General features: G+C 41.3%; 2 protein-coding genes and 1 long non-coding RNA gene across 6 annotated transcripts in view; 1 reads left to right on the top strand and 2 right to left on the bottom strand.

Annotated features, from left to right (window-relative positions):
* Positions 1-196: 196 nt before the first annotated feature.
* On the bottom strand, positions 197-13,161 carry clasrp (CLK4-associating serine/arginine rich protein). Of its 3 annotated transcripts, XM_081614666.1 has the most exons (22): positions 13,030-13,161; positions 11,429-11,568; positions 11,082-11,179; positions 10,651-10,752; positions 9,991-10,070; positions 9,750-9,834; positions 9,397-9,533; positions 8,528-8,624; positions 7,985-8,063; positions 7,817-7,890; positions 7,705-7,746; positions 7,410-7,598; positions 6,756-7,076; positions 6,485-6,670; positions 5,415-5,454; positions 2,871-2,931; positions 2,691-2,749; positions 2,563-2,609; positions 2,384-2,469; positions 2,211-2,235; positions 969-995; positions 197-883 (listed from the first exon to the last, which is right to left on the bottom strand). In XM_081614666.1, the coding sequence occupies exons 2-22, from the start codon at positions 11,525-11,527 to the stop codon at positions 796-798; spliced, it is 2,022 nt and encodes a 673-aa protein (XP_081470792.1). In that variant the 5' UTR covers positions 11,528-11,568; positions 13,030-13,161; the 3' UTR covers positions 197-795. The 3 variants fall into 3 exon arrangements, 2 of the variants coding, with proteins under 2 accessions (XP_081470792.1, XP_008424003.1); XM_008425781.3 differs by lacking the exon at positions 969-995; XR_014090547.1 differs by lacking the exons at positions 197-883; positions 969-995; positions 2,211-2,235 and having other exon boundaries at positions 5,411-5,454.
* Positions 13,162-15,161: 2,000 nt separating this feature from the next.
* LOC103474724 (uncharacterized) overlaps positions 15,162-26,797 on the bottom strand; it is a 60,819-nt gene continuing 49,183 nt past the window's right edge. For both annotated transcript variants that reach the window (XM_008425879.3, XM_017308412.2), the window contains 7 exons: positions 25,892-26,005; positions 21,611-21,724; positions 18,103-18,216; positions 17,721-17,767; positions 17,328-17,504; positions 16,710-16,860; positions 15,162-16,627 (listed from right to left, as the gene is read on the bottom strand). In XM_008425879.3, coding sequence (XP_008424101.2) covers positions 16,170-16,627; positions 16,710-16,860; positions 17,328-17,504; positions 17,721-17,767; positions 18,103-18,216; positions 21,611-21,724; positions 25,892-26,005 — 1,175 coding nt within the window. In that variant the 3' untranslated portion in view covers positions 15,162-16,169. The remainder of the gene's footprint in view (positions 16,628-16,709; positions 16,861-17,327; positions 17,505-17,720; positions 17,768-18,102; positions 18,217-21,610; positions 21,725-25,891; positions 26,006-26,797) is intronic.
* Positions 20,545-25,950, top strand: LOC108166838 (uncharacterized). The gene is made up of 3 exons (XR_001777243.2): positions 20,545-20,685; positions 21,565-21,786; positions 25,862-25,950. It is a non-coding gene; the product is annotated as an uncharacterized LOC108166838 (long non-coding RNA).

The following is a 26,797-nucleotide window of genomic DNA, read 5'->3' as shown; positions in this document are numbered from 1 at the left end:
TCAGTTATGTTTGTTTGTGCAGCCAGTTTGTTTACATTTTTGTTTCTTTGACCTCTTTTATGAGCTCAGTTAATCTTTTTGTCATTTTATAATCTTTGGGTTAAAATAAAAATACCCTATTTTTCTAATTAATATCCTGTGACTCCTGTTTTTTAACTCGGTCCATCACAGTAACAAATTAAACATGAGACCTAAATACTTTTAAAGTGAATTTTATTTGTTCTTTTTCACATTCACTTTTACAGAGGAAAAAAAAAGTTGTTTGGTGGTTTTAGCCAGCTGAGAACAGAGTACAAAAAGAGCGATCAAATTTACAAAGTTAATTCTGCTTTTGCGGTGTGGCTTTCATTTGATATTTTTGGAAATCACATTTGTGAAAGTCTATTTAAAGTTTCATCTCTAGCTTCAGTCGTTTGTTTTCACAGGAACATACTGTGGCTAAAGATTCGAACACCAGAATACCTTTTAAAAACGTCAAGTATTGCTCAGTGCGTCGCACTTTGGAAAAACCACGTCTCCCAAAGAACGGACCAGGAAGACGAGAAAGCAAAAGATTTAACATGCAGATGTTCTCCGGTCTTCACAAAACGAAGCAAAACTAAACGGCGGATTAAATCGTCTCTAATTCGGTGGGATTAAAGAGTCTCAGTCGGTGTTTCATGTGTGAGCGAGACGAAGTTGCAGATTCGTTAACCAAACTTCGTATTTCCCGCGTGAGAGGTTCTACATGAGTCGTTTGTGTCAACGGAAAACTTCCTGATGTGCGGGACGGGCCTCGTCGTCCCTCTGTCCGGCTCAGTATCTGTACGACGGACTCCGAGAGCGAGAGCGGGAACGAGAGCGGGAGTGAGAGCGGGAGTGAGAGCGAGACCGGGAGTGAGACCTTCAGGGAGAAAAAAACAATTAGTGCAAAGGCCAGCAATAAAAGACATGTACATGGAAATATGTATATATTTTACAGTACTGACAAGCAGCTTCTCCCTTTACGCTCCAGGCTGAAGTGAAACAAATTTAAACACGATATCAGGCACGTTGTTTTTCTCTCTCCTCTACACAATAAAGTTTGAGCGAAGGCAAAAATGTTCCAGATGTTTTTCTTTATAAAGTTAAGACGTTATTGTCAGCAGAACTTCAAACGTTTTCCCACTTTAAAATCTAATTTACTCAAGCTACGTTATGTTGGCTGTGTAAATTAGGGCATTGTGTTTGAAATAATAGCAGTGTGTGCCTTTTACTTCTAACGCAGAACTTCTAAACCAAATTAAAAAAATAAAATGAAATCATCAAATTTGTTCCCAATATTCATCCAATTAAGGAATGTTTGGAAAATTTTCACTCTAACAATATTGTTGGAAATTGCAATGATATTTGTTGTTCCACCTTGTTCTGACTTTTCTAAACAATATCTTATCAGACATACAATACGCTTTGGATACGGTCAATCTCAGAGCGTCATACGTAAAATACTAAAACACATGGCGCAGCTCCAACTAGAATAACAGTTTTCAGTTTTGTTCCACATCTGTCTAGTTTTGGTTCCCATTTTGAACTTTATGACATCATTTTAGCCGAGCATTTTGCATATTATTTATCCTCTTTCTCGTCTCCAGTCGACACAACGCCGATCTTCTAATCAGTCTGGAACCAATAGTTACTGCATTTGATGCTTGGTCCCTAAATAAGAACCAGTTTCCTCCCATAATCAATTACCCTAGCTCGCTCCTTGGTTGCCTAGCAACAACCTGTTGAGAAACTTGCTCAGCAGCAACTTCATGTTTCACAACCGTTGCCTCAAAATTGGTTATAAATAATAATTTTTAAAAAACCAGCAAGATTCAGAGAAACTGTGCATAAAAGCATTTCAGATATTTGAAACAACAGACTAATCAATAACTAGTGATATAGCACTTATATGGTGATATGTTACCAGTATGAAGAAAAGAAGGGTCAAGAAAAACAAAATCTCCAATTAAAGTGCATCGTTGTAATGTCCACGACGATAAGCTTTACAAGACTGTGTTTGTTTTCTTTCGAGAGTTTTGATGTTTTTCTCCTGAGTCATCCGAACAGCCGTGTTAAATAATAACCCTGCGGGCTTTGTGATCGTCCGTTGGGAATGTTTCTGCATTGACACGGCCGAAAAAAAAAAAAAAAAAAAAGTGTTTAATTCGACTTCACTGGAACTGTGAAGATTCCAGCGCCTTACATACCTTTTGTGTGAGCTGTGTTCTCGGCCTGAGGGACAGAGGAAACAAAGCCGCAATGAAAACAAATGCGTGCCGCAGCATCTTAGAGCCAATAAAACTGACAGCGGCTAATCAGAGGCAGATGAAATATCTGTGCCGAGCGGGCCGGGGCAGAGACGGCGAACCGCCTGTCTCACCGTGTTTGGAGGGAGAAGGCGAATGGCTCTGTCGTCCGTACTGTCGCTCCCATTCGTCCCTCTCTTTCTCACGTCGCTCACGCTCCCTGAACACACAGCCTCTGGGTCAGACGGTTGCAACACACAGACACCAATCAGTCCACCTTGACACACACACACACGCACACATGCAGCCTTACTTCATACGGATCTTGCGTGCCATGGCTCGCAGCTCGCCTTCTCGCTCCTGAAAGTAAACAAAGGGCGATGATGGAGAAATGAAGGATAAGGAAGCCTCTTTTTCCGCGTTAATCTTACACACACCGACCTGCCGCTTGTGCTCCTGCTGCTGGATCTTCACTTGAGCAGCTTTCTTATCCGCCTTGGCTGCAGATAAGGGAGAAAAAAAAAGAAAAAACGCAAAGGTGAATTTAGAGGGGAAAAACTGTTTAAATTTAAGAGATTTGAATGATTTTGACCTGAAAAATAAAAATAAAGTGGCACTCACACTGCTTGTTGAGCGCCTTCTGCATCCGTAGCTTCAGACGCTCCTGGGGCGTCAGCTTGGGCTGAAAGGGACACAAATGTTTCAGCACAAGATTTCACAGCATTGAAACAAAAAGTGTCCGGAGCGTGCACGTGTGTGCTGGAATTAGAGGTGCACCGAGGATCAGCTGCTATTAGCTCCGTCGGCCCTGGAAGACGACCGGAGGGTTGAATAGTCAAAACTTCTGCTTTATTTATTTATTTTTTTAAAACCACACGGCGCATTAAAGTTCTAGCAGATCGCAGTGAACAAACTGCTCTTTGGTGTGGACGCCGATACTGAGCGAGAATCAGAATGGAGTGAGTGAAGATGTCAAACTTTTGTCTGATAGAGACGCACTGATACTTTTCTCACTTCCGATACCGATACAGATATCTGAGGTTTAGTATAGCCCGATACCGATACGATACAGAAAAACAGCGCTAAATTGACTTAACTTGTTTCCTTTTTTACACACAGACATAAATGCAGTGGATTACAACTTAAATACACCAATAGCTTCACAAGTTTGGCCAAACGTGTAAAAACAACATAATCTTAATTGCAAATTAAAGCTGTAACAGCCAATTTAAAACAAATAAACTAACAGAAACTTGACTAACATAAAAATAAACCCCAACAAATATCCTTTCAAATGGAGATTGTTATATTTAGAATTATAAATTGTAAAATAAACAATACAGAATGACGTCAGAGAACAGAACTGTATAGATCTGCCCTTTTGGACTGGGTACATCATCACCGCTACCAGATCGAGAATAGTTTTCAATGCAGATTTTAACATCAGCTTGGTGCATCTCTAATGGAAAATCCCACGTGAGAAAAACCTACATAGAATATATGAGGTTAAGAAGTTCTGCACAACGAAATTTAAGACCTGTAATTAACGTATGGAAGACCAACTTACACTTTCTTTCATGAATTTAAGGCATTTTAAGGATGTGTTCTTTGCATCAAAATCCAAACTTGGAACTTGAGCTCACCTCCAGCAGGTTCTCTTGTTGCATATCCGAACTCAGCGCTCCAAAAGCAATGAGAGGCTATTATCAGGGAAATTTGTGTTTTCTCTGTTAGATGCTGGTATGGCCAGATTAACATTTGAACTCTGATAATTTTGTCTGTTTTTTGTTACTTTTTACAGCGACAGCTATCAGGCATTTTGCTCCTCGTTAAAACAATTAATGAAGGACGATGGTAGGAGGGCAAAAGGTAAACATTTTAAAAGCTGTTGTGTAACTTTTCTACTCCAGTTCCAGTAAAATCCAAATCGACACAGGTAACAATTTACAAAAACCAGAGATCAGAAACGGGATGCAAAGTTCTTGTCGGTGCATCTCTAGCTGAAATGCAAACTTTATACCATCGTCTTTAAGAGAAGCGACGGAGATTAAAGGACAAATGATAAAATAATCGGAGAGCGTTTTGACAAGTGAACACACACTCCAAACGAGGTTGTGTGTGTGTGTGTGTTGACAGAGAAACTGCTGCTGCAGCAGGTGTGGAACAGATCAGCAGAAGCTAGGACCCACTCAGACGAACCAGGACACAATGTTCAGTATTTACACACACAATACTGTCAGAGAGATAAAAGGACGAGAAGACGAGTGAAGAAGGAGAAAGGGTCAGACAGGGAAACATGAGCAAGTTCAGGTCCAGCGAGTTTAGAAAGGCTCATAAAGAGCCGGTGGCATTTTTCTTTTTCTCTTTTTTTTTTTTTTGTCCCGACACACCCATCAGTGGGCTGTTCAGACCTGGCCAGGCAAGAAAAACTGCAGGTCACAACACCGCAGGCACGCTCGGCACAGGGAAACATCATAGTCTGTTTTACAAACTGTTCCTTCTTTACGTTGAAGCTGGTTAGAGAACAGACATTGGGTCAGCAAAAGGTTAAGACATCTGGAGCTGCACAACTCGCGTACTGCGGCGCACGAGCCTACGGACAGATGAGTCGCAGTACGTGTCCACCTTGAAACTTCCACAAGAATGCTTTGATAAATGTAATTCAAAATGACTTTGCAAGTCAAATCAGTTGTGCTGCTTGTATAAAAAAAAAACCCAATACAGGCACATTCATTCAATAGTCACAAGATTCAACAAAGCCTTTCATCCAATGGGAAACGAGTCTGTCTTTCTCGCGGGCATTAATGCGTGGCGCCCTGCGGACTGGTTCGTACTGCAAACATATAGGGGACGGTTCGCTCTGTCACGCATACGTGTTTGTACAGCACACACAGGTTCTCTGCACAGGAGAGGCGTCAAGACACGCGGGCTTCAGAGAGGAGACGAGGCAGGACTCAGCCTTTCTCCTGGGGCTTTTAGCTGGAGGAGCTCGTGTCCACTTTAAGGGTGCAAGTACGGGAAAAATAAAAAACAACATAAAAAGAGCGATTTAAGTGCAACAATAGCTTGTATATTCCAGTGTGATGGACAACCATGTCAGCCTGTCAGGGATGGGGGAGGCGTAGGCTTTAGCAAGAAACCAGACTAGATCAAATTCTTACTGACTTTGGCAGCTCCCGTCTCTTTACCACCCGGAGTGTCAGGCCTGAGGGAGAGGGAGAGAGAGAGAGAGAGAGAGAGAGAGAGAGAGAGGGAAAAGTGTTTGGAGCATTTAAAATGTGCTTTCCAGGATAGCTAGCTGCTTTTGATTAGAAACCAGCTAAATGAAAGGCTTCGTCATAAAACAGTTTATTTCTCAGTGTATGTCATCACAGATTAATAGTTAACAAAAAATTAACGGTGTAACGATTAATCGGGATTAATTGTGATTCATCGATTATTGAAATAAATGTCAACTAATTTAGTATTTGATTAACTGTTAATTTGAGTATACAGACTCTAATACGTGCCATTTTCTGAAAAGTAAAACGCTCTCAAAGCAGCAGTGAAGCCAAAACTGTATAAATTTTGCATTTTAGATTAAAAACCTTCTATGCCTGTAAATATGTATTACCCAGAAATCCTCACTTGGCTTCACCTGACTCAAATTCTGTGAAATTCTCCTACTAAACACCTTTTGCTGAGCAGTTTCAAACTGGAGAGCTAAAATGATGTAGAGTAGGTCACAGCAAACTCATGAGTTACAATGGTCCAGTCAAAGCCCAGATATAAAGCCATCTGAGGATCGGGAACAAAGCGTGAGAGTAGATGTTCATAGATCCTTCCAAGGATTAGGATTCAGTTAATTTACAAAGAGAAAAGGAAAAAATGTCAGACTGTCAACCTGTAAAGGTGGGAGACATACCCCTAGAGGCCTGCAGCTGTAATTACAGCACAGTAAGGTTCCACCAATTATTGACTCAGGGTGACTGAAAATAAATGCAGGGCAAATTTTAGGTTTTAATTTGCGTAAAATACTGGAAACCTTTTAAAACCTCCTTTCAATATGACATTAAGACACTGCTTTGTAACCCGTACCCATAAAATCCCAATAAAGCCAGTCCAAAGCTGGTTTGTGGTTGCAACATAAACATGCAATATGTTAATGCTTGTTATACCTATGTAAATGTATAAATACTTGTGCTAGCTGCTGTGCTTCCTCAGGTGTGTGTGATCAGACTGTGAGCCCTTCTTACTTTCTCAGTTTGTCAGAGATGGTGTTGGCAGCAGGCTGGGCCCCCCGGTGGGTGGGGGAGGGACTGTGGGGCGGGCGGCTTGGAGAAGGGGACGCACTGTGGCTGTCGCTGTCTCTCCTCCGGTGTCCTCGACCGCTCCAGGCTCCCTGCCTCAAGCCGCTGCCCTGCCGTGAACCCGAACGAGACCTGCAGACCAAACGCACGACCGGGACGTTAGAGGACGACGCATCTGTCACGAGCTAACCGCCACGTTTTCCGGGATCATCCAAACCTCGTTCTTCTACGCGCGGAATAGCGTCTCCTGTCCCGTTCCCGGTCTCTGTCCCTGTCTCTATCTCTGCCTCTGTCCCTGTCGTTGGACCTCGATCTCGTCCGCTCCCGCCTCCTCCAGGAGCCCCCGTTCCCTCCTGACCTCCCACGGGAGCGGGACCTGGAGCGCCGCTTCGACCGCGAGTGGCTCCGCGATCGGCGGCCGTCTCTCCGCCCGTGTCCCCGCCGGCCTCTGCGTGAACGGGAGGACGAGCGAGAGGACGACCGGGACGAGGTGCGAGACGAGGACGAAGAGGAGCTGCTCGAGGACGACCTCCGTCTCCTGAACAAATGCAGAAACAAAGTTTGAGTAATAACACCGGCTGCATACCCAGCCTCTCGATAATCACATCAAATCAAACCGCCGGACATAAAAATCGCTCTTTTCTACCTACTTAAGATAAACTGGGACATGCATGAACCTCGCTGAAGAGCCTTGGCGCTTAACTGACTGAATTAATCAAGGTTTTCTCCCTGATGGTGTGTCTGAGACCTGATTCACCTCACCGATCACAAAAATCCACCATCACACTCTTTGCATCAACGGCTGCAGTAAATAAGGACTGTGTGAGAGGAAATAACCAAAGAAATGCCAAGAAGAGGGAAAATTACCGACCGGGAGCCCCTGCTATGACCTGCAGAGTGCTGCAAGCTGGAGGGGGCGTGGCCAGAGTGAGGGGCAGCGGTTTGTGTCGTGGCCGCGGCTTCGTCGTCGCTGCCGCCAAAGCTGGTGATGAACGTGATCTTCTCCGGGCCGGGAGTACGCGAACGGGACCGGGACTCTGAGCTGGACTCCGACTCAGGCCTGAAGGAGATGGGAAAAAAAGTTTTCAAAAAATGAAAAATGAGAGGTTGTATTCTCACACACCACTAATCAGGATTAAAAAATCAGAATCTGTGGAACGTCTCACCGTTTGTAAGGGTCGTACGTCGGGCTGTCTCTTCTGGCGTAGCTGAAAAGCAACGCAAACAGTGACATGTTTGCAAAGCCTCGTTTTAAACTTCTTAAAGTTAAACACTCACCTTGGTGGACTGATCTGTCTTCCTTTTAGCCTCTTTTCTCTGAACTCCCTCCTCTGTCTTCGAGAGCGGCGGCCCTGAAGCAAGACGAGCGCATGTAAACAGCTAGAAAGTTGCACTAAACGCACAAAAAAAAAAAAAAAAAAAGTCTTCCAAGTGATTTAGCCTCACAGAGTACATGGCCTTCTCTGCCTCCAGAGCTTTGGCGTGTTTAATGGCTTCCACTTCCTCCTTGTCTTTCTTCAACATCCTGACAAAAGATGAGGTTGTGAAAGCATTAGAAATACAAACGCACTCTCACCGACGTTATAAACGTTCTGCTAAAGCCCACTGTTGAGATGTTCCACTTATGTTTCTACACCACAGAAAAGAAAAGAGAGATGTATGTGCGGTGCTGAATAACTTTTATCGGGCTCCAATGATTTTATTATTCTTATTCAGGAAATATTCTCCAAAAAGTGCAAATTCCCAAAATATTCACTGTAAATGAAGTAGAAAAATAGAGGCAGAGGCAAGAACAATAACGCGTAAATCTGCATACTTTACTATTTTTTATAGCAACTCTAAATGTATCTTTAAGTCATTTCATTTTCTCCCGTCATGTTTTCTCCTTTGTCCATTTATTTAAAGATTTTCATTTTCATTTTTCTTGTTTCGTTTTTCCTTATGACTTCTAGGAGTTAAAGTGACAAATGGGAAAGAAATAAAATGTACCTGACAAAGTCGCCTTCTCCCATCCCATAGGGAGTAGCCATTTTGTTTAGATCCAACAGCTGCTCCGGGTTCAGCTCATCAACATCAACTTCCACATCTGCAAATACGCAACACAACCGGTCAGACTTATAAAAACCAATCCCAAACCTCAGGCATCAAACTAAAGGTTTTGAGTGTGTGTGTGGGGGGGGGGAATTATTTACTGATTGTAAGAAGGATGGAGGAAGAAAGAAAAGTGTTTCACTATCTATAAGCGTTACAGTGTGCATCAACAGCTTGTGAAAAACTTTAAAAATCGCTGCACAAAATGCGAGTTGAAATTTTTTATCAAAGCAATAAATTCTCCAGCCAAAAATTAATTACCTTGCTTTGACTATAGCTACAAAGTTGGAAAATAAAACTTTTTTTGTTACTCTTTAAAGACTAATTCAAAATATTCTAAGTAATTAACTTTCTTGCTTACAGAAAGAACTAAGATTTTCATATTAAATGTTTTTATTTAATAAAAAGGGAAAAAAAACTCTGCAAACAGTTGTGTGACTATGTTACTTCTTGAAGAGGCAAGTTCTGATTTCATATTTGTCTATGAATGCAATATTAAGTCACTCATTAGAAATAGCTAATGTTTTAAATTGTCTTTGAATTCCCTAAAAAAAAAAAAGGATATTTTTCAATTTACTTTACACAAATGAAACAAAAACAGATAAAAGCTGAAGACATTGAGTGTCTCACACTTACAGCCCTTCGTAAAATCAACCACAGATTAAAAGAGTTAGCATCATAGCTACAGACGCCATCTTTGACGCTCTACTTCCATTTTAGCTCGGACTTTTTAAACCTTCCTGGCGTTCTCCCTCAGATTCCCTCACCGATATCAGGAATGCCTTCGTCCTCCTCGGATTCACTGTTCTCTGAATTGTCGTCTTCTTTGTCCGACTGGGAGTGAGGCTCCGCCACGGTGCTGTCTTCGTACGTGTAACCAATGGCAACCTTTTTCTCGGCAAGTCTGCATGAGGTGAGGAAGGATTAATGAATTTATAAACCACTTAAATTCCGCAAGAAGCAAAGATATGATCATTGTGGACCAACGAGCAACTTAAAAGTGTACAAATTAAATTTTATTACCAGACAAAAGGTATAACATATAAACAAATAAACCCCCGCCCCCTACAACATATAAAACCATAGTTGAAAATACAAAAGCAGAGCAGGAAAAACATACTTCTTCTTCTCGTCCTCATTTGGTTTGGCCAGGCCACCATAGAGCTCATCCAGGTAGATCTGGTACAAACACTGCTCCTCTGAGACTGTGAGGGGACAGCAGGGAGTTCATCAACTCATCACAGCTGCAAAATATACCCACTGAGAGCTGGCCAAGCACCACCGTAAGCACACTGTGCACGCACAGAGCCGGGCACGTGTGCAATGCCTCGACTGCTGCGCTACTTTAAGTAAACACTCACTGTTGGCAAAATCATTCTGAACGAGTCCTCTGTAGCGCTCGTAATTGCACTTCCTCTCCTCCATCTCGTGATCTGGCATTCTGTGAAAGAACAAGTAGCAGAATGTTCTGCGCTTTAGAAAATATTTCCCCTTTTTTTTTTTTTATTATCTGGCTTCAAACATTTGAGCAAAAAAAAGATGAACTCATTAACAACTCCTCTAACATTTGATATTTAACATTTAAATACCAGAGACTATAATAAATGCTCTGATGTTGTATTAGAACCGATGCATACTTTAAGCAAGCGTAAGGTAGTAAAATTATTTCGACTGAATGTGTGGGATCCTTCACTTTTCCCAAATCAAAAACAATCAATATCAAATTATATCTTTCTCTAGACTGTAGGAACAGCTTTGTAATAACTAAGAATTTCTTTACGCAAAAACAACAAAAAAAAAGACAAACTAATCAACAGAAGAAATAAAAAACACATTTGTCTGTAAAGAAGCCAAATTATACCTGGCACGTTGCCTCATAGCACACACATAATGTTTAGGTAATGCCGTGTATAAAAACTAATAAGCTACGCGATAATAACCTCCTAAAGTCCAGAAACAACAATAAAACACTAAAACTAGGCCCCTTCTTTAAATGTAACCAAAGTATTTTAAAGACTTACGATGTGCTGAGCAGAGGAGGGGTATAAGTTGGGATGTAGTCCAGATGGGCCCTCACATCAAATCTGTCAATCATGTTGTTGGCGTCTCCCTGCCATGGCATCCTTGGAGAGAAAAAAATTTTATGATATATTTTACGAACACTGCAGGAATTCTGATTTTATTACTTATATTTTAAAAACAGACAAACTGAGGACATGTCTATTAATTTAAGCTGTCTTTAGGATATTATATTAGCAATTAGCAACACTGGGCTAAGTGTTATTTGAAATCGCTTTGGGTTTTTTTTTTTAAGTACACCAGAGACAGTGAGACGGGTTAAACTAGGTTTACAGTTGAACTGGGCTGAAGCTGAAAGTTGTCTGGTTCCAGTCCACCAGCTAATTTCAGAGTTACTCTCAGGTTTCTTTTGTGCAGAGTATTTTTTCCTCACATGTTGGCAGGGCTCTCTGCAGCCAGCGCCACAGCCGGGTCCAGGTGGATCTTGTAGGACCGGCCGTGAACCTGCAGAAACTGGGCCGGATCTTTTTTCTGTCGAGACAAAAACGAGAAGCAGGTGAACACCGCGACGGAATACCCTACTCAAACTTTGAAACAGCACAAAGGAGGCAACAACGTGTTGCCTCATATTCGTTTTAATTCAGTGTTCATGATGTCATTGCTGGGCACTGCTTGCCCTTTGAGCACTGAGACACAGCTACAATGTAGCGATTATGCTGCAGAGGAAGGCTTTAAATGTCACCGCCACACTCGGTTCAGCAGAGCAACAAAGTTCCTCACTATCTTCTCGTAGTACTCTCGGCGGCGCTCGCCACGGCGTTTGTAGTCGACCATCATGCCACGGAGCTTGCGCTCGTGTTTGCGGGCCTCCTGCCACATGACGGCGCCGCTGGGGGTGGGGGCGCGGCGGGGCAGGGCTGCTGCAAGTGGAGGAACGAGGAAGAGACGAGACGAACACAGAACAAAGAGAAAAAATAGGACTTGAGTTGAGAAATTTTACTCTGCGTTTGTTTTAAGTTGTTAATCCAGGCTCATCATGATAAGGTCATTTTTGCCAGACTGTTGCACTGTAGCGTAAAACTAAAATAATTCACATCAATGCATTTTTTTTTGGCACACACACATTCCAGTGTAGGTGAATTAGAAATTGTTACTTCTAAAATATTTGACAAACATTTATTTACAAGAGAGGGTTTTAAATTTGCAAATTGTTTGATGGGCCTTTATTAAAATTTCAGTAATGATCTGTTTAAAAGTGCACAATCTTCACCAATATGACCCATCAACCACAGCATGTAAGAAGCAAATATAACAATAAACTCACTATAACAGGAGACAAGGGTTTATTCAATAACCTATATCCAATAAATGAATTCAAACAAGGATCAATAACTGAATGAGCTGTTTGGAATCAGCATTTCATGACCCAATAGAGAACAGAGCATAGTTAAAGCTAGCAACCATGGATGTTTTTGTATTCACTTAATGAATGTAGCACCACTTAAACGGCTAGATATTCATAAATTTACATAATATGGCTAAATATCCAAGTCTAGTTCATTTTGAAAGTTTGAGATGCGACATGATGTGCACTGTTGTCGTTTTCAGTGAGATTATTCTCTACACAACGGCGGTACGAGAGAACATCAGTTTCTACTTCTGCCCTATTTTCAGTTGGATTTAGCTCTGGACTTTGACTGGACCACTCAAACACATTGGCAGTTATATATCTGCCAATGTATCTGCTATAAGACAATCACTCTTATACCAGGGTGACTGTCCTGCTATAAGGTGAACCCCAACACCAACCTCACCAGTCGCAAATCTTTCCACCTCTAAATGAGCCTTGAGAACTGAACTGTGTCCAGCTTTCCTGTTCCTGCTCAAAAGAAAGGATTCCCACAGAATGATGCTGCCACCACAGTGTTTCGGGGCTACTTGTCATACACAACACGTGTTATACACAACACGTAACGATTTGCATTCGGCCCAAACAGTTTAATTAATCTGCTTCCATATGTTCCCGTCACTTTAACACGGTTAACCGCAGCTCAACGGTCAGATATTCTTAAGCTAACCTAGCCTAGCTAGCTAACCCCCAAACGTTGCGGTTCATTTCGATCATGAATCTTAATGTTACATATTTCTGACATGCAGTGGTGCAGAATACCGTTACTTAATGTAAGTTAGATTCGTGCTGCAACACATGGGCCTGTCAGACTGGGCGTCTGACTGAGGCCTGCTCGCTATTAGCATCAGAGCTACATTAGCTCTGTAGAAACGGTAGAGACAGAGCCTGAGTCTCAGCTTCACGACACAGAAAACACACCACATAAAGTCTACGCAGCTAAGTAAACACGGTTTGCATTCACGGTAGGTACCTGTTTAAATGTACACCAATAAGAATCGGGGTTAAAATCTCTCAAGCTGAATGTCACCACCACACGCCTCCTTCGCCTTCTCCCTCTTCATCAAACTCAGTCTGTAGGGGGCGCTGCACCTCTAATATTCACTATTAAAAGTATTAGAAGAAACCCATGGAGTGTCGAATTTTTTAGGCCACTTTCTCAAAGATTACACACATTTTACTCTTAACTTACTTGAAAAAAAACTTTATTTTTGAAAGTCGTAAAAGTCACTCAATACCATCGTTAGCCCAGCTTAATCTGAATTTAATTCAGCCTGCTCATGCTTTTACTAATTTATAATCCTGCCCAATAAACAGTCACTATATTTATGCATTTATCTAGAATAAATATTTAATCTTATTATTCTTCGTGACCATTGAGATTATTGTACAATGTAAGTGGTCTCTGTCCATTTATTACAAATAGAAATTATTTTATCCTATTAGTAGTTGATGGTTTCTCTCAGAACTGCAAGAGCACCTTCTGTGTTGTATCCATGCATCAATACTGTTATTTAATGTTCTCGTTGAATTCAAAAGGCCGACATATACAGTTCCCGTGATTTAAAAAAAAAAAAGCATGAATGAGCGGTTTTCAAAAGTGCGTACTTGTGGCCACAAGATGTCTCTGTAAGACAAGATTTATAAAATCTCAAGTCTGCGTCTGCCTGAAAATATTAAAGCTGACGGGTAAAACATTCAGTAATGTTTTATTTGCGTCAAAGCTAGACTAACTAAATTATCCACGCTTTTTTTCTCTTTTATCATAACTGAATTTTTTGCTTTGCTTAAACGTGGCTTGCTTAGAGAAGCAGTGGATTAAGCTTTATTTGCTATAAGCATAGATAGGCTTAAAGGAAACTCCTAAACAAACCAGTTGGCTTTAAGGAGGGACATATGAATTATTAGGAGACAATAAGTAAAGCCTTGTGACTGGCAATAACAAACAGAAATGTATAAGCATTAGCTGCATCCCTAGAAGTGTGAGGGACAATGTAGGCAGACAGTTGATGACACAAGGCATTATAGCAGCTCTTTAGATTCAGAGTCACTACCCATGGTAAACTTTCTAATCTGCAGACTGGGCCTCGACATCCTCTGCTGCGCAGCAGGTGAAGAGAAAATCTGGTACATATCATATCTTTACATGCTCGTGTGTGTGTAAACTCTTGTTTCCTACATTTCCTGCAGCCCGGCACGGAGACAGGAAGCCTGTTTTCATTTCCAGCCCGCCGCTGTTTGCTCAGGATGGAGGTCACGTTTGTGACATTCATTTTGCCGTCGACAGTCGCTTTGCTCTGCCTCGACTAGCAAGACCTTTCCTTTCACACGCAGTCGTTTTGTACTTCGCAGTTAATCATTTCAGCAATATTTGATGGGGCAATCAGATGAAACGCTGGTGTACACGTACTTTGGTGCTGCTAGTAAAGATGGGTGGAACCTTTGATATAAATCCCTGATTACAGCAGCGCATTGTCAGACTGAAAGTTTTGGAAACATGCAGTACTTTCATTCATGAGGGGGGAAAGAAAATCAGTTAAAATTGTTTTGTTTTTTTTCAATAAAATGCCCACAGTTAGTGCCATGTATGACCCACATTTTTGCCAACAAGACAGCTTCCAGTCTTCTCTTGTAACATTTTTAAAGCTTAGAGAAAGAGAGATCATTGACCAGCAGCCGTCTTTGCTAAAAACTATTATTCTTTAACATCAGATTATGCTGCTGCAACAAAAAGTTGGATTCATTTGAAAGCTCTCTACACATCAGCAACAGGGTAGAGCACTGATAAATGCACTGTACATGCTGTGTATTGCATACATCTAATAAACGTGGAGTCGTTTCACATTCAAAGCATGTCTGAATGGAAGGAAGGTGGGACAGAGAAAACGGCAAGGTGAAGGAGGTTATTAAAAGTGGATGAGCAGAAGTACCTGGGGTAAATCATCAAAAAAAATGCTGCGGAGTGGAAGGAAAGGGAAAGACCTCAGTAGAAGTACTGATATGCAGATGGTTGAGGAGGGTGAATATAAAGAGATGACCTACTGTGGCGACCGCTGAAAGATGCTGTTGAAAAAAAAAAAGAAAGAAGATACCCGAAGCCAGTGATAACTTTATATGACTCTGCTGTCATGATTTATTCCTTCCCTGGACTTGGTAATATCACTAGCTGCACTTTATTCTCTTTTCAAATGTCAGCGATACACAGGTCATAAGAGTGAAAACTCCCAGTTCTCAGTAAGATGTAAAACAAAAGTTGGTAAATGCACTTTTATTACAATCCACGTGCGCTCATCATCCCGAATGGAAAGTGAAAAGGGACAAACGGAGCAAAGTAATACAGTGATACTTCCATACTGAACCACAGTACAAAAACAGCATCAATATGTACAATATATTTATGTACAAAAAAAGCTTCTTCTTTTTTTTTTACATCCCAATATGAATAAGAAAACATACATCTTTTACAGAGACAAAACAGGCAACAGTGTGTGGTTTAAAAAAAAAAAAATGAGGCTTTAAGGCCTTTTCTCCAGGAGCAGAAACTCCCCTTTTCGACGAGAAGATCAACTTTATTTTATTCTGTTTAAGTAATATGTTTATGACCTTTTCTCCACCACATACACTCATAATTTACACTCTTTCATTCACTGACAGGCACTCTCACAAACACTCAACAACCCAAATGTCACGAAGTGCGAAACACGCATTGATTCAGAAATGGAAAAACGACGTTCTGGACGCCCGTCAGATGGCGCATCAGAACACGATAAAGGGTTCTCCTGGTTGAAATGCAGGCACTCAAAGGCGGGTTTTTAAATGTTCAGATTTCAGTCAAAAGTTGCACAAACCCCCCCTCCCCAAAAAACAGCTTTTTATTTTTTGCCACCAAATGATGCCCAAAGATGCCACTGTATAAAAGACTTCTGATCTTCCATTTTAGCAGCATTCCTTCCTCAAGAATCAGCTGAGAGCCATGTAGGCCAAAGGTCTCTGCAGTCTGCATAATGGCCATGCTGGACTCATTGCAAATAACAGGACAAAGGTCCTGTCAACAACAACAACGACAACAACAAAAAAAGTGCTACGAACTCAAAACAGAAGTCCTGGACAGCGTCAAACCTCCAGCTCCTGATTGTCTGTGCAGTGGAAACGATTCAGCTTCTCTCGTTCTCGGTTTGAAATGTCCAGCTTGGGGGCGTGAGCTGGCTTTAGAGCCGGGGAGGGGTGCGAAGGAGCCGGGGAGGGCGGCAGGGTGAGTTCAATCTCCTCGCAGCAACGTAACACGGGGGCTGGGGCTGGAGGGTGAGGGTGAGGGTGAGGGTGAGGCGCGGCGGCGGCGGGAGGCTGCGAGGGTCCAGGCGGGCGGTCCACGTTTCTGATCAGGTTGACAAACTCCCTCTGGTTGTTGATGCCTTCCTCCTGCGGGACTGACTGCTGCTTTTTCCTCTTCCAATGCAGGTGGGAGAAGACGATGGCGCCGACCACGCAGCCACAGATGGTCACCAGAGCCAGGATTCCCACCAGGATCATGTAGAGGCTGAGGCCGCCGTGGATCGTGTCGGACATGGCGCCTTCGAGGAAGGGGGCAGAGGTCAGAGAGAGCTAAACGTCTAGACGTCTGCTTGGCGTTCGAAGACGACAAATGTGTCTCACCTTGACAATCCTGTCCGACACAAGGACTTCTGAGGCTCACACACTCGTTGCCATAATAACCATCCGGACAAGCACACATGAATCTTCCCTCCGAGCTGTGACACTGCGCCCCCTGCTGACAGGGGTTAGGATTGCAGGGATCCAATGCCATCTGAAACAAGATCAATTGAAGCAGCAGTTTAAGGCCTGTACAGTTTATATGGAGAGACAACTGAATATTTATATGTAAGTAAACAATAATGGGTTTATGTGAGTATATCTGAGAAGATCCAAATAAATGTAAGAAATCTGTAAAGGTGTTCTATTATCATTCTACCAAATAAAAAGAGAAGCTTAGACAAATCCAAAATGATTATGAAATGATTCCCCATGGTAAGTAAAAGTAAGATCTAACCAGAACTTTAACTACCACCTAACATCTCTATTACATATCTATTATACATATATCTTTACTAAAACTATTGATTTTCAATGAAAATATGTTTAATTTTTGCCTTTTTTGGCATCTTCTCCCCATGTCTTCCTTAGCAAATCCTTATTAGTCTCCTCTCTGTTTGCTTGCTTGGCATCAACCAGTCTGTGATGATTTATTTTCTTATTGTTGGTTAGTTTTCCAACCTCACAGGAGCTTCCTGAATATCCCTGAGGGCAGTCGCAGGTGGCCGTCTTTCCCTCCGTCGGCACACACCGTCCTCCGTTCAGACACGGGCTGCTGTCACAGGGGCCCAAACCATTTTGGCAATATTTTCCAGTGAAACCAGTGGGACACACACATCTGGATCCTGACACCAGGTCCTACATGGGAGGATATACGCGTTTCATTTGACAAGGATTTCACAGGAAAGTTGGTGGAGGGAAAGAAGGGACATGTCATAGATTTGACACACGCAACAACACACATGTGAGAGGATAATATAAAGGTAAGGATATTTTGAATGCAGGTAGTATTTCAGGTATTTTTTAATGTTGTAAACAAGTAAAGATTGATGACAAAGAGGCCAGGACTCTCACCTCACAATGGCCGCCATTCAAACACAAATCCTGACAGCTGCTGTTCCCTAGACACAGAAAACACAATAATTTAATCAAATGAAACAACATGATGGCATTATTGGTATTTCTGCTTCATAAGCCAGGCAGGAATTACATCCATCAAATGAAAGGACAAAAAGGTTTTATGGTTTATGTTTGTCAGTGAAGTGCTGTGAGAACAACTTTGCTGGGGTAAAACGATCTCCTGTCCACAGAAACTCTGAGCTGCAGCTGAGCTGCTCTTTAAAGCCTCATCGTGTTTCACTACCTGCCACAAGACAATCGCTTCTCTTTTCTCTTTCAACCAATTTCCCTTCCTTTTGTGTTTGCTTTTTTTTTTCTTCTTCTCTTCTGTACTCACGGATGTCGCAGTTCGGCCCAGTCCATCCGGCGAGGCAGTCGCACAGGTAGCTGCCGATCAGGTTGCGACAAGAGCGGGCGTGGACGCACGTACTCGTTTCGCATTCATTGGCATCTAAAGGTGCAACACAGCAGAGGAGAAAGAGAAAAATTACATCAAAATAATCCGCGCCAATTAACAACGAAACCTCGCAAAAATTTTATTTTTCTTTAAATGCTTAGCCATCTTTGTCACGTTGCAAATGCAAACTCTACAAAAGAACAATTTAGCATTTAAATATGCTACATCTGTATTCCAGTTATATAGTCACTTGCGCAGGTTTATTATTACTAAATAGCACAAAAATAACTGTGTTAAATCATAATTTCACAAGCTACCGTTTTGCTGACCAACACTTTCGGTTTGGGGGTTTACAAATATGATCGAGTAGAGTTTCTTGTTCTAGTGATGAATCAAAATTCAAAATGATCATTTCTATTTCCTTCTCTATACACACTGAACAATTTGATGTCAGGACAAAACACAAGGATAGGAAAGAAAAAAGAGCCAAAAAACAACAACAACAACAATAAGAAAAGCTATGAGAGGTTAGAGAAAGTTTAATAACATTATCTGGCTCTCGGGAAGCAAAAGCAGAAAAATTAAATTATGGGATTAAAACCATTTCACAACACTGTTTGTTTCAATGGGAATAGAAATAAAAAAATCAAACTAATAAACTAAATCATTGTAATCTAATTGCTGAAATAAACACAAAAACCCTTAGTAAATTCTATCTTAATTTTTAAATGTTCCTAGTTTGAAATAATAAGAGACAGAGCGCTTTAGTCAAACATTTTTCTTAGAAATCAACAGTAAAAACAAGTCAACGGCATTTTTGATCCTCTTCCAGCCTCACTGTTATTAAATGCTGCAAAAGCCGGGAACCTCGAGGGTCCCTGACAGCACAGAGAAAGTTAAATAAAAAAATCTAGCTTGTTAGTTAAAGACAAATGTACTGTCTATGTCAGACAGTAACTATAGACTCAGCTCTGTCAGTGAGGTAAAATGTTTAAAGGAGTCTGTCATCAGAAAATGATGCAGGGAAGAAATCATCTGCTGAAGCATAGAGGGTAAATACTTTTTACGACCGAGGCTCTCCTGACGTTCTGCATCTCTGTCTGTGTGCAGACGTTAGGCTGTGGGCTCCTGATCTGTGATGTGGAACTATGAGGGATTATGAAGTGTCAGGGTGACATATCACTGTAACACCGAGGAGCAGGAGTGGCTGTCATCCTGAAATATGTTTCAGTTTTCACTCCACAGCCCCGAAGCCTCCGCATGTATACAGAAAGTGTGTGCTTCAGCTTTTTCCTGTGAGAACTCGTACTGCGGTAAAGCAGCTATACACTCTATTTGTGAAAAGGACAAGTGAACCCAAAGGGACATGATGGTGCATTTAGAGAGAGGACTAATCCTCAGTCGACGAGGGTTAATGTGAGCATTAAGATGCTGCTGGCTTCTTCTGCTTTTTTTAATTTGAGCATTAAATTCACATTTTCCCTCAAATTAGGGATAATCACACACTACTACTTCATAGAGTTTGGTTCTCTTCCAGATTTTGCACTTTATTATGTTTTTTCTTTTTTGGTTGATATGTGCTGCTCACAGATTTTATGTTATTTTATGAAGACATGAGGAATCTAAACTAAAGAAAACCCATAAAAGGGAAGATTTGTTTTTTGAACTGGTCACAACTGTACTTTGTTTTTGATTTAAGACATGTAAAAAAAAAACAAAATATAAAACATAACAGCTGTCTTTGCCAGGGCTCTCAAGAGGTTTTCATCCCTAGTTAAACAGGGCATTAAAAATAAATGAATTTTACAGCTTGATTTTATTTTATTTGATGCAGGTGTCAAGTGTTTCTCAACACACAGTTCATAAATTTCCCAACGGCGTTTGCAGAATGAACTGTGACACTGTTCCCCTTTAGACTACATGTAACTGTAGAGAAAACTTTACCACCAAACCAATATGTCACAGGAACTGCATGTCAAAATTTCTGAACAGTGAAGTAAATGTTTGTTTGTGAATGAAAACACAATTATTACCAAAGGGATTTGTCATTACAACAAAATAAATAAATAACATTTTCTTTTGGCGCATACTTGGTCATTTCAGCACTGATGGCGTTATCAAATAATCGTTGACTAGTTTGCTTTTACCCAAGACTTGTAGATTTTTTTTATTTTCGAAAGATGTCAATAATGAGTAAAAGCCAATTATTAATACCTGGTAAGTTATTACTGTTGTCAAAATAATTAATACTTTATTGACAGAAAATAAATATTTAAAGATGTTCCTTTGCATCAAATCCACACTCGCCCAAATGGTTGTCCTTCCCGCAGCCTCTCCTGACCAAAACAAGCTGCTGCTGGAAGTTTAGCATAGCGAGTAAATCAACAAATAACTTATTGGACCATCTTAAGCGGACAAGCCGAACACAGCAGCGTTGCTGCAAGAAAATAATGCTGAGTGATGCTACATGCTAACGCTACAAGCTAACGCTATGAAACGGATGTTTATCAGCAACTTAAAAAGGTCAGTAAAGCTCCTGTATCCGCCACAGTGAAGCAGTAAACCTCCTGAATGATAAGCTAACCGCATTTGCTTAAACATTAGCTTCACAGACGGAGTCTAGTCAGTCTGCGCTCCCCCGACTCAAATCCCACCGTAAAGGTCTGTTTTACTGTGGCACAAATTAACGTATGAAATTGTAAATCAGAAGATGGACCACTTACTTCTACATTTACCTTGGAAGGCACTAAAAAAATAATTATACTAATTATAACAAGTTATGGTAAAACGGACCGGAGCTAAGAGCATTTATCAAAAAGTGCATCATTCATCGTGAAAAAATTGTATCACAATATGAGTTTTGATTAATTGTCTTCATTAATTTCAATTAATGATAAGAAAAACTGACAGTCAAAAATGTTATTTTTAATATTTTCTTTTCTTGTTCACCAATAAACACCAGTAAATTCAAAAATATGATTAAATGCTGTACCTGTGTGGAGTTTAGTGATATAAATCACACTTCTTTAAATGTTGAAGCCTACTTCAAATGGGAATGTTTTTCAAGAATGGGATTCATGTTTGTGGCACCATTAATGGTGTGCCAGGCAGTCACAGGCATACAGTTACCAAAAAAAAGTGTTATGTGATAAATGCATTTTTCATAATAATTTTTATCGTTATCACAATGGTACCACAAGTATTGTAATGAAATTCTAAGTCAATATTGTGCGCCGCTAACTGAAGCAGAAAATGAGCGCAAAAAAAAGCCTACAGTGGAATCACCATAGCAACTAGTGACTCAGCATCTTCTGTATTTCTGGTTCTTAAATTTTGCAACTAATATTAGAATAACAGAAACATGCACAGAAGTATATTTGTCATGCTTCTCATTATTCATAGGGGTCATCGAGTGTGCATCACTTTTAATACAGCCTAACCCACTGACCCAGCTGGCATGTCCTGCCAGTCCATCCTGGTGGACAGAGACACCGGAAACTCCCAGGAGCCTCCTGACAAGTCGCTCCACGTCCGCAGGGGTTCCGATCACATTGCCGCACCGCTGGGAGGAGAAAGAGAGAACAACATTTCGTTCGTGAGCTGCTGGTCTGCGTTAAGGGGAATGTGAGTGTGAATATTCAGTAGGCATCGTGCGTGTTGCTAAGATCATGTGATGCCACGATCATGCTGCGGTTGTGGCTGTTTTCAGTCTCTGCTCCTCTGAATTCTGTGCAAACAGCGATAAACAGAGTCCTCTTCAGCGAGATCATGACTGACACTTCAAACCTTTTGCCGGAGAGGGAGGGGGGAAACGAGTGGGTTTAAATAATGCAAAGGAGGAGGCCTGTTTCCACTTATCTGGCAAGGAATCTAAACAAAGTGGAAACAAAGAGAGAAGCTAACCGAACATAACTTCTTTGTGTTGCAGTGGTATCCTCATTTTTCCCATGAATATATATCTCTGTGGTGTAGATCTGACAGTCATAAGGTTTCTGTGTCTCTCATAACATTTTTTTTCCCCAATTTACCTAACCTTCCATCGTCCTGACCCCTACTCCAACCCCAAGCAACAATAATCCTACCGAGCTAGCGGCACTTCTTCTAAAACCAGCCCGAGATTTCATAACAAACAAAGAATCCTTTAATTAATATCGGTTATAAACATAAATCCTGGCCGAAAACGGAGCTGTGTTGTGGTTATGGTTTTAATTCCCTGCAAGCTTGACGATCCTTGCGTTGTACATTCCCCGGAGTGCCCACCCCACCCGTCCCACCCCCCACAACAACAACAACACATACAGAGATAGTCGGCCTCCCTGACCGTTAATCATGCGAGCAGCAAACAACGCCAGCGAAAATAAACTATTTTTCTGTTTGTCCCTTTTTTTGTTTCGTAAAAATAAGCTTCTCAACGTGGCGCGAACACACACGCACACACGCAGACACACACACTGGAGTCCAACCTGCAGCACCGTTTATCCTGATGGAGGTGAAAGCAGGGAATGTGGAACGGCACTCATGTACACAAACAGCTCCAACAGACCATAAACCGTGTGATCGTATCTCACCTGCTGCAACACACAACATGAGATCTTCTCACCTGCTATACAGACACGTCGGATCACACGGTCGAGCTCCAAGCTGATCCACAAACACGCTTCAGCCTCAACCAAAGAGGCTGTAAATGTTCTGAGTATATTCTTTCATTAAAAGCTGTTTTCTGAATAGTGTGTCTGAGAATGAGCCTTGTTTTTCCGACAGGGTAATTGCAAGGTGAGAACACTGCAACGCTGAGCTGCAATTAAAAGTGAAGATATCTCACTGAAAAAAATTCTTGTAGACAGATTTTCGTCTAACTGATGCCTCATTTGTTTTTTTTTTTTGTTTTTTTTTTAAGTGGTTTTAGAAATTGAGCAGGGCGCAGTGTCCGTTCAACACTGGCACACTCGATTTGCATTCGACAAAAAACCCGAAACTCCGGAGATAATCAGCACCACAAATTTAGCTGTCAGCTTTTTCTGCCATGGTTGTGTGCAGATGGCGGGGAGGTGCCGTTTGGCTTTTATTTTGTGAAAAATGCCAAGGATAAAACATTAAATTTGGTAAACTTGTAAAGCATTACCTTCTCTGTTTTATCATTAAAATATTCACACCTGTTGTTTAGGCAACAACGATCCAGTCCGGTAAAAGTACATTTAGCATGCTGAATATTCTATGTGATGGAAAATGTGAACATCCCTCATCACTGCCAATGGGGAAAGTTTGTTTTGATATGCATGATATGATTTTTGGTCTGCCTGTTGCAGAATCTGCCTCGATTCCCTTCCTTACTGTTTATTCAATGTCACATGCTGTTTTTATTTTTTTTTATTATGTAAAGCACCTTGAAATGCCTTGCTGCTGAAATGTGCTATGCAAATAAAATTTGATTGATTGATTGAGTACGAGAGGTTTCTGCGCCTCCACGGCGTGGAAGAGCAAACTGCATTTTCATCGCCTGATCAGCAGGATCCTTACAGAAGCCTGGCATCCTGGGCGTTAATTTTCATCTGGAGCCACGCCTTTGGGCAAAATTCAGCGCGTGTGAAAAGAAACTCCATTGGTGTGAACAATTCACGTCCTCAAAGCGACCCGCAAGCACACAGGAACGCTGACGTCACACCGCAGCGCACTGTTTATGGAAGTGTTAATGGATGGAGCCGTTTATGGATGGATTTTAAAGTTTACTCTGCAACGGGAGCCGACAGAATCGTCACGAGATCATAACAAGATGAAGGAAGCTTAAAAAAAAAGACGGAACAACTCATAGAAATGGTCTTTAGTGAGGAAATGACACCAATTTCTGTGGAGAAATCTGTTTGGATGCTGTCAGGGCCAAGAGTGGTCTGACTGAGGTGATGCTCCGCACTGACACAGACTCCTTTATAAGTTTAATGTCGTAATTTTCAGCCACTGTTTCTGTCCCGATTTACCTTCTGGTTATGTCTGGTGCAGAATGATGATGCATGTCCTCGTATCAATGACATAAAAGCCAGATAAAATGCAACATGACCGTTAAGACTCCAGACGCTTTGAAAACGCTCTGATATGCATCCAAATAATCTCCACATATGGAAGCGGCACAGGTCGGATATTTTTTGGAGGGTGAAAAAAACCCATCTACCTCACATGGGCGTACCCGTAACACGTTTTGTTGTCGTTCTTTTGGGAGGCACAGGGAGGTGGGATTGCTTGCTCCAGCCGCTTTGTGAGGTCCTATCTGTTGCGGGGAGAGGGAGGGCAGAACGCCATTCACTCAGCAGCCGTGGTGCCAAAAGTATAGCAATAAAACGACTTGCAGCGATGCCAGCCAAAAAGTAGGTTAGGTTGACGTTAGGGCAGGCCTCCTTTGAATTATGTGATAAACAAGCGGCGCTTGTTTTGCATGGAAGCACGTCACGTATAAGCTGCCGCTTCAGCTGCCAGGTTGTCCGTGATAATGGCAGAAAGAGTCAGGGAGCTCCAGTCCTCCATCACTTGTAAGTTGGATCGATCTTAAAGAATCCCAGAAAACCTCTTCAAGACTCTGCAAAGAACATCTACGTTCTGGCTCAATTTTAACGTCAAGTCCGGAGCGAAAGGGATCTTGGAAATAAACCTCTGTGACCCCAGTTTGTTCTGTTTCTAATGTGTGCCGAGAGAATAAACTCTCCAGATGTCTTGAAGCCGACTACTGAACATCATGTGGTATTTTACTGCGGCTATGAGTTCCATCTTTTATGATCAGCTGGTGTTCATAACCCTTCAAGTCAGATTGTCTGGTATAACACATTTTTCTAGTAAAAAAAAAAAACTTCAGGCTTGGAGTGCTGCAGACTGATGAAGACGAATGCCAACAACAACATGTCATTCCTTTTCTAAACACATGTGTGTATTTGTGAATTGTTGTTATGCTTAGCAGTGGTCTCCGGTTGCTCGCAGAGCAAACAAACTTTGATGAAATGATATTCGCTTGGCAGGCGCTTTGGTCCCGTTTCTGTTTTTCTCACGGACGCACATGAAAAACGCCAACCGGATGTTTTAGCACAAGCTCTCCCGCCTGTGAACAAAGCCCGTCGAGGTGCATTTATTACTTGTCTGGTTGTGATCTGGCACTAGGATAAATAGAAAAAAAAAGTGCACTCGATGCTCCTGATATTTCACTATGACTATGGGGTGTGATTCAGCGTTTGACTTTGAACTCAAGCGGTTTTTGTGCCAGTTTGTGGGAACGATTTCAGGATCCGTCTTTTCCTTGCTTTTCTCGACAATTTTGAATTTGGGCGAGGCAATATGGTGCTGCTTTTTGAGAATTATAATCCACCACATCAGATGGCTGGAGGCGGACAAAGTCCGGATATTTCTGGAAGGGAAGAAATCACACCTAGGAGCCACCTTTGATACCAAAGGATTAGACTTTAAACCCTCAATTTGATGCCAATAAGACCTTATAAAGCTCACAGTGCTGCTTCTGTTTTTCCAACTCAGCAGAGGCGCAGGTGATACACACACACACATACTCACTCACGGCAAGATCACTGATTATTGTTGAGGTTGCTCCTGTTTAGGCTGATTTAACTTCCTCCCCTGGATTGATTGGAGTCACTAAGTGGCTTTAATCCAATTACAGCCAATCTCAGGCAATCTTAAAGCTCCCTCCCCTTTCTCTCGCTCGGCTCAGGCTTCCCATGTGTGCGGAATCGACAATCACCGTCTGCACAGGTGTTTCCGGTCCAGCCTTCGGGGCAGACGCAGCTGAAGCCATTGGGGTCTTCGACACAGGTGGCGCCGTTCGCACACGGCGACGAGAGGCAGGCGTGCTCCACTGACGGGAGGGAAGACACAAGAAGCAAAGCTGAATAATGGATCACCTTTGATTTCTTTTTTTAAGCAGAAATTTTAATTGTTAACTCCATCACATTTTTAAAGCTAGAAAATGGCAAAAATATTAAAAGGCAAAATAAGTAGCAATCTGTCTTCTAATTGGTTTTCAAAGCAGTTCAGTTATTTAAAACACACATTTCTAACACAAAAAGAGCATTTAAAACACACCCTCTAGAAATTGACCACTACCATGAAGAGCTGCAGCTACTACTTATTTTAATAATCAATTATTCAACCAACTGAATCAATAAAATGGTTCATTTTTCAGATTTTTAATTTAAGCATTTAAGCTGATTTAATACAGTATTAAAAAATATTCAACGAATCAGAAGAATTCCTTTAATAAGAAAATAAACATTATATTGCATAAAATGCAATAACATAGCAAAGGATGCATCTGCAGCTACAGACTTACTAAATAACTACTTTAATCATTTTCTGCTTGATTTAACATCATTCTCGATGCTTTGTTGACTATTTTTTAATTAACCAATTAATAATTGGATATCAAATAGGTGTTTAATAGAGAAACTTACATTTTAACCAGGTGAAACTAAAACTGTGATCCCTGAGGAGTTCTGAGTAGAACGTATTTACAGACAAAAAAAATTTTTAATTCAAAATACAAAGTGTTTTTTTTTATTTGTGGCCCTTGGCAATTATTTGATTAGTAAATTAGCTGACTAATTGTTCAATAATTGATTTATTCGATTAATTGTTTCAGCTTTATTAC

This window comes from Poecilia reticulata, chromosome 13 (genome assembly GCF_904066995.2).
Source record: "Poecilia reticulata chromosome 13, P_reticulata-male-v2, whole genome shotgun sequence".
Classification (NCBI taxonomy): Eukaryota; Metazoa; Chordata; class Actinopteri; order Cyprinodontiformes; family Poeciliidae; genus Poecilia; species Poecilia reticulata.
The sequence above is the reverse complement of the archived record's forward strand: the minus strand, read 5'-3'. Positions and strand labels throughout refer to the sequence as shown.

Excerpts from the sequence above, each read along its gene's own strand:
- clasrp (XM_081614666.1), bottom strand. The coding sequence starts at position 11,527 with ATGTGGCAGGAGGCCCGCAAACACGAGCGCAAGCTCCGTGGCATGATG. Across the intron at positions 10,071-10,650 it reads CCTCCTCTGCTCAGCACATC|AATGCCAGATCACGAGATGG; the intron begins GTAAGTCTTTAA and ends GTTCTTTCACAG. Across the intron at positions 8,064-8,527 it reads GGAGAAGGCGACTTTGTCAG|GATGTTGAAGAAAGACAAGG; the intron begins GTACATTTTATT and ends ATCTTTTGTCAG.